Source organism: Limulus polyphemus, unplaced genomic scaffold, assembly GCF_000517525.1.
Source record: "Limulus polyphemus unplaced genomic scaffold, Limulus_polyphemus-2.1.2 Scaffold3221, whole genome shotgun sequence".
Taxonomy (NCBI): domain Eukaryota; kingdom Metazoa; phylum Arthropoda; class Merostomata; order Xiphosura; family Limulidae; genus Limulus; species Limulus polyphemus.
In genome coordinates, this window is record NW_013668831.1 from 96,041 (window position 1) to 103,774 (window position 7,734).

The 7,734-nt window shown below is 33.8% G+C and overlaps 1 protein-coding gene across 1 annotated transcript in view; it reads left to right on the forward strand.

Moving 5' to 3' along the window:
* The first annotated feature begins 1,183 nt into the window (after positions 1-1,183).
* LOC106468919 (sodium/myo-inositol cotransporter 2-like) overlaps positions 1,184-7,734 on the forward strand; it is a 25,064-nt gene continuing 18,513 nt past the window's right edge. The window contains exons 1-7 of the mRNA XM_022397323.1: positions 1,184-1,295; positions 2,340-2,393; positions 2,636-2,740; positions 3,461-3,541; positions 3,859-4,079; positions 5,304-5,439; positions 6,087-6,194. Of these exons, the coding sequence (XP_022253031.1) occupies positions 1,184-1,295; positions 2,340-2,393; positions 2,636-2,740; positions 3,461-3,541; positions 3,859-4,079; positions 5,304-5,439; positions 6,087-6,194 (817 nt within the window). The remainder of the gene's footprint in view (positions 1,296-2,339; positions 2,394-2,635; positions 2,741-3,460; positions 3,542-3,858; positions 4,080-5,303; positions 5,440-6,086; positions 6,195-7,734) is intronic.

The following is a 7,734-nucleotide window of genomic DNA, read 5'->3' on the forward strand; positions in this document are numbered from 1 at the left end:
GATAAAACTTCTGAATCAGTATGACATGCCACTCTCAAAGCATTTGAACAAAGTAATTACTAACTCCAAAGAACGCAAAACGTCTGAAGCTACTGGGAGAGGTGCTTCAGTTACTTTCGTCGGTAAAACAATAGTCAACAAGCTGCTTGTTATAACTAAGAACATGATCCAGAATGTTATATCAGATGTAGTTAGAATTGCTGATATATTCTCAGTACAGATTAATACCACACAAGACATTACTACAACTGACCAGTGTGCTAACTAAGATAGTTCTGTATGTGCTTAGTGGGAAAGTAATTGAAGGGCTGCTAGCTCTCGTTCCCTCCCACGCCACAGTGATAGTGGACAAGGAATGTTTGATGAAGGGCTGCTAGCTCTCGTTCCCTCCCACGGCCACAGTGATAGTGGACAAGGAATGTTTGATGAAGGGCTGCTAGCTCTCGTTCCCTCCCACGGCCACAGTGATAGTGGACAAGGAATGTTTGATTTAGTTAAAAAAAGTATATTTGGACATTTCAACTTTGATATCAACAAGTGTCTCAAACAGCACAGATAGAGCAGCAGCTTGTCATGGGCAGTACAATGGCTTTCTGGTAAAGCTCTCTTCTACTGCGGATACAAACGTGAATGTGTGGTGCTATGTATCTGTACTCGATTTAGTTGTGATAAAGCCGACAAAGTTATGCGTTGCAGCAATATTATTATTCAGTCTGTTGAGAAAGCCACATATTTCTACAAGCGAATGGATATATGGAAAAAAGGAAACTGAGAGCAAGTTAGGGGCAGACAAATTTAAAAGAATTAAGATGATAGGTGTAACACGTTGGTCAGGAAAATCACGCGCATTATCAGCTGTGTTCGGGACATCTGCAGACATCTTCCAAGTTATTTTACCACATCTGATCAAGTGTATGGATTGTATTGCAGCATTCAAAGTCACATTAAGCTGCCACAAAAACAGAGGTAAGAGGGACGTTGGAGGGCTTTCTGAGGTATATAACAATCCTGACCATTCACAAGTTTACATACTTTTTTCCATCATATCACACTTGTATCAGAATACATTAAAATAAGTGGCTTTGATTTAATTCAGGCTTGAAGGCAAATATAAGAGTGTACAGTTCAAATTAAAACACTGAGGGACAACATTGTAACTACAGCAGACGAATCTGTCAGACAAATGAACGAAATTTTGTGCAACATTGATAAGCGAGATCTGTTAGATGTTGAGGAATGTGAAGTCAAGGTGTCAGGTGGATTGTCTGTCCGAAGAAAAGAAAGCGAAAAATTAAGTATGATGAAGCAAAATCTACAGAAAGTGATTCAACTACATCACCTATGATTACATGAAGGATTGATACTTTCAACTTTCAATAGGAAGTCTGACAAGACGATATGCAGAACATGGTCAGCTGTATGCTAACATAAAGAAAACGCCCTGTTTGCCGGATCACTCAATAAGGTAAGGTCAGCTCATGTCACATCTAGATCTTGCAAACGTGAGTTATGAACTGGAACATTTTTCAAGTGTGTATCTCAAGTTAAATCAATGTTTAGAATACCAGTACGCTGCCTTGGAAGAGGTATTGGTTGAGGGAGGTGACACCGCTGATGCATCTTAGACTGACAACAGAGTAGAACACGAGGGCGTTACTTCGTGCAAAACTTTCCAGACATGCAAATGGTGTTCAAAGTGTGCTTTTCGGTTGCTTGAGAACTACTTGCTTCATTCAAAAGCCTATGACAATTTGCATAAAGTGTATCACTTTCTTCTGACACTTTCCATCACTCAAGTTCACTGTAAGAGATATTTCTCAATGCTAAAGATAATAAAAACAAGACTGAGAAGCTTGTTGGCACCTGAGCATCTCGAAGCCATCATGCTCATAAGCACTGAAGCCAGTATTCTAGTTGAGATACCAAACAGTCAGAACATAGACATGCTTTCAAAATCATCTGATGAACTCAAACGGCTGCTGGTGTATATAATTCAGATTTTCATGCACGTATAGAACGAGAAGATACTAATATATATATAAATTATACACGTATTTTAATTTTTGTGCACACCACATCTCTGTAAGGAACTATACTTTTAGACAAGAGTTTCATATACCACTAAACATGCTAATATCATAAGTGTTAACTATTTAAAATTAATAGCTAATTAAGAGCTGTCTTTGAAATAAACGTAAAATTATTCTTACAAGAGTTATATTTCTTCTCAAATTATGGATTCCCTACACGTAGTATAATAACTTGTAAGTACAATATGTAGTACAATTTGATATACTTCTCACAAATTATTAGGTTACCAATGGAGTGCCCCTAACAAGCCTTTTCCAGTGCCCCCAAAGGGTCCCAGTCCGCCACTGCGTATAGAACTGGAGGTAGTAATGATAACTTAATTTTCATAGAAATTGTGAAAAGTAAACGAGATATATAATTATTTTTATTGCATATTACGTAACTTTAAAATTCTAATTTGTATAGGGAAATCGATTTCATGTTAACTGTGCTTTAACAATACATTTATTATTACAAAAATCAACAGAAAAGAAGTTTTTTTTTAATTTTCCATTTTATGAAATAGGTTGCTGGTTGTAAGTAAAGTTTCATTCTCTTTCGTCAGGAGATCTTTATGCAGGTGCTATCTTTATTGAACAGTCCTTGGATTGGAATCTCTATTTATCCGTTATTGTTCTTTTAGCCGTGGCAGCTATCTTTACTGTAGCAGGTTAGATTACTCTGATATTTTTAAGACACCAATCTCTTACCTGTTTAAAGTTTTCAGTAAGTGTTTTGATATATATTCGTGTTTTAGGCGAACTTGAAAAAGCGTTGAATTTCAATGAGAAGTAAGGATATTATTATTATCGCTTATTATATATGTTTCAACGTAAAGAAATAATATAAAATAAAGAAAAACTTATACTTTAATGAATATATTTATAAAATATATTATGAAGAAGAATGTTCAAAATGTTTTAGCTCCTGGCGAATTATTACATCTCTCTGAAAGCTTAAGTCAGCACTGATAGTGTGCGAAAACTTGTTTGTTTGTTTATTGTTAAGCACGTGTCCACCACGAATATCGAAACCCGGTTTTTAGCGTTGTAAGTCCACAGACATACCGCTGAGCCACTGGAGGGTTTTATTCGAAAAACAATATAATTACTCAGTCCTTTTACTGGTTTTATTCAGAAAACAGAAGTTAACGCAATAAAGCTTAAGCGTGAAACCATCATTATTCATGTTAATTAATTAAACTTATTTTATTCTCTCTGATTTATAGGAGATTCATTGTATTACCTGACAGTATAATAATTGCTCTTTGAATGTTGATTTTACTAAGAGATCAAAAATATCATGATTTCATTATAATTACTTAAACTAACTTATTGTGTGTTCTTTTCTGGCATAAACCTAATAAATCTTATGTTTCCATATTTTGTAGGGGGACTGACAGCTGTCATGTGGACTGATCTGGTACAAACTGTATTAATTATTATCGGAGCCTTTGCTTTAATGGTCATCAGTAAGTCACTTGACTTTAATCATGTTTGTAATACATAACAATAAAGAGTTATAGTTTCCAAAGATGGATTACGGAAATAACACTTAACACAACATTTTAAAGCGAGTTTTGAACCTAACGTAAGTTAAGCTTACTTTTTTAATTCTAGCGTAGTGTTGATATTCTTTAGTTAACCATTGACAATTCTTTGAAAAAAATTACACAAGTAAATAATAATGTATAATTAACATTTATCTTCACTTGCATAAAAATAATATATATATATTATAATGTGATATATACCACATTTGTTTATTTGTACTCGTATCAATATTTAGGTTTTATCAAGGTTGGAGGTTACCACGAGCTTCTAGAACAGTTTGGAACTAAAATGCCGAATGATTCAGCAGTTGGTTACAACTCGGACAACCAATCTTGTAGCAGTGTTCCAGATAATTATATGCATTTATTACGATCTGCTGACGACCCTGAACTCCCTTGGACAGGAATGACCTTTGGACTAACCATTTCAGCCGTTTGGTGTTGGTGCACGGACCAAGTAAGGCTGCAAAACGTATAGTATAAAAAATAAGATAATAAGCACATAATTACTAAAAGATACAGTGCTCAAGGATATATTTATTATTGAATCACATTAAAACAGACACGATATATATATTTTACATTTTAATCTTTAAAGCAATTTTTATAGGTTTACAGGTATAAGAACAGATGAAAAAAAAATTTCTTTCTGAGCCAAAAAGCCGTATATGGCTTATCAGTTTACATGTTGGGCTGCATGCAGTACAAACAGTAGGTCCAAGGTACGAACTTTTCGGTTCAGCTGTGGGGGTGTTATAAATGTAGAAGTCAACCCCGCTATTTGGTTAATAGTATTTACATAGGCAGAGGATGCTGCTGACTGATTCACTTCTCTGGTCAGCAGTTCTGAATGTGGAATTGTTTTTTTCTAAATCTTAAGGCTGTTAAGTTACCTTCTGTGTTGTAAAAGATGCCGTTTAGGCTAAAAACACCAATATCAATTAACCAAAAACTGAATCTGTAGTAGAAATATGCATTTCAAAGATAAAAATAACATATTGTGTTTTAATAATTCTTTTTTGTTTATATGCCTTAATAAAAATGTTTAATCTTTTTATTTTTTGGAAGCACATTTTCGATATTTATCGAATTAAATTTATTATAGACCTATTTTTAATATCATATTGTGGTAATATTTTCAAGATAAATAAAATAAGAATAAACTGGATTCAAGAAAATTAAAAAAGCGAAAAATATTAGTACTTTGATTATATTTTATCTGTATTAAATTAAAAGAAAATTGGAAAAGCATGCAGGAGGTTTTACATATAATAAAAAAATTAAAAGATAAAGCCATGAAATAATATGCCATGTCTTGATCGTACGAACTACTGTTTCTCTGCTTTTTGTTTTGTTTTCCTTTCATTTTTTACATTGCAATATAACACAGTAATTGGTTACTTTGTGCACAGCCTGGAAAATTAACTCAAGTTAAGTGTTTTATCTAATACACGAAATAATTTAAAATCAACACACAAAACACAGAATATCAGTATCTTTTATATATTTCACACGAACTTCTCTTATTAAATGCTGACTTTACAATAAACGTATGATGGCAGCAATGCAAGCGTATTCAAGTTAGTATATCCATGAAAACAAGACTACTTTAAAAGCACATTCATAATTAATATTACATTTAAACACAAATTCACAAATACTTATATGTCTTTCACTCTAGGTTATCGTACAGAGGGCGCTTTCGGCTAAAAACTTGTCTCATGCCAAGGCAGGCTGTATTCTTGCCGGATATCTCAAGTTTCTTCCTCTGTTCTTGATTGTATTTCCTGGTATGGCTTCCAGAGTTCTATTTACAGGTATGAATCCTATACTTTGTTAGGTTTTCAAATTTTTATATTACTCAAAGATGCAGTTATTTATAAGGATACTTAATTCAGAGTCAAGTTAGAAAAAAGTCACTAATATGTATTTAGAGAGGTTGAGTACGTTTTATTAGAACGATTTTAGAGCCTCACCACATCGTTACAGTCCATGCCGCTCTATCCTGTCTCACTCTATCTGACGGCTGTGCATCTTGACAATAGCCCCTGTAGTTTTCATTACAAAAGTCTCGAGCATAGAGCTGTATCAGAAGCATACCATTCTCTCTCTGCTGACTTCCATAATACATATGTTATATAAAAAAAATTACAATATTGTTAGTACAATAGTTTTAATATCATTAACTACGTTAGTGGTTCATAATAGGTATCGCAAGGAACTGCACAAAACTATAATAGAACGCTCGGGCAAAAAGCACCTTAAACTGTAAAGATTCAATTCAAAAAACACTATAAAACCTTTACTATTGACTGCTAAGGCTGCACACATATAGAAATGCACAAAAAAGCGTGCATGTTAGACTTACAAAGAAAAGAAAATCCTGGACATCCTGGTTCAGATGCAGCACCTTTGTGGAATAAGATTGTTGAAATAGGGGCTTGAAAACGCTGTCTTTGTACAGATAAGATAGGTTGCTCTGACCCTGAGGTTTGTAAGGCTGTGTGTAGTAGTGAGGCTGGATGTACGAATATTGCTTATCCTCTTCTAGTTTTGAAGCTTATGCCACCTGGTAAGTATAATCTTTGTAATTTTGGAAACTATGATTATATTTATAAATTGTGTTAATTAGCAACGCGTGATATAATGTTTTGAAGGATTAAAAATATTCGAAAATAAACAAATAGATTGATCCAGAGAGTTTTTTTTTTGTTGTTGCCTTAAAAAGTAGTGTGCCGTCCTAACGAAAACTGCCTGTCATCCACTCATTTATTAAGAATAATACATTATTTGAACCACAATTATTTATTATGTTTCGGTCATGTTTGTGTATACCACCATCATGTAGCAAAATATCTTTGTTTTTGCAATAATAGTGGTATGGTGTATTACTTTTATTTAATTACCATAAGATATGTGAGTAATCTAATATTTCACTCAGTTGTTATTGATCTGCATTCACCAAACAATGCAAGTCTATACGTATATAACGTTGTTAAATCACGATTTTTAGCTATCTAATAACGTTTAAAGTAAGTAATAAATAGTAACATTTTTTATTTGATCGTATTGTCACACAGATAACATTTAGATTTGACTCTAGGAAAATTTGATTCTATACGATAAAACGGATGACCTTTCTTCTTTAACATATGTAACTTGATTTCGAACAATATTATCCTTCTATTACGACCCTAAAATACTCCTTACTGAGCTTATAACCAAATTTTCCTTATTTCTTACTAAGTTCTACTAAGATTAAATAGAAGAAAGATCAAGCATCAAAATAAAACTATTTCACGTTAATGTTCATTTTTGTCTGATCTTTCTCCCTATACATATATATCACATAATGTTCTACGGCTCCCTGGTTATCACCATTTTAAGACTTATTTTACGATATTTATTATAAGTATGTAATTTCTATTCAGTAATTGATAGTTGCAGTGCTTTTCATGTTATAATTTCCTTTCAACTAAACAAAAATATATTTAATTAATAATCTTCTACAGTTTGTTTGTTTGTTTTGAACTTCGCGCAAAGCTACACAAGGGCTATCTGCGCTAGCCGTCCCTAATTTAGCAGTGTAAGACTAGAGGGAAGGCAGCTAGTCATCACCACCCACCGCCAACTTTTTGGCTACTTTTTTACCAACGAATAATGGGATTGACCGTCACATTATAACGCCCCCGCGGCTGAAAGGGGCGAGCATGGTTTGGTGGGACGGGGGATTCGAACCTCAGAATCCGAGTCGAGAGCCCTAACCACCAGGCCATACGGAGCCATCTTCTACAGAACACTTAGAATAATTCTTCAGTATTGTGCAAAGCACCATTACTAATCTCTAAAGTAACGCTGTTCTGAGAGGAAAAAATAGTGTTACTAATAGAAAACGTGTTCTCCAGATCCAGAGTCACTTATCCTCAAAATTTAAAGTATAAAGTCATGTCCTCGCTACAGAAACGGGTAGCTTATAAATAAATGTTAAAAAATGTAGAACCGTTTATGGCCAGAAGAATGTTCGAAGTAATTCTGATTGTGACGCCATTATGTTTTATTTTTGTACTGCATTTTTACAAGTTCCAAAACGTTATCGTATTCAGGTGCCAGAG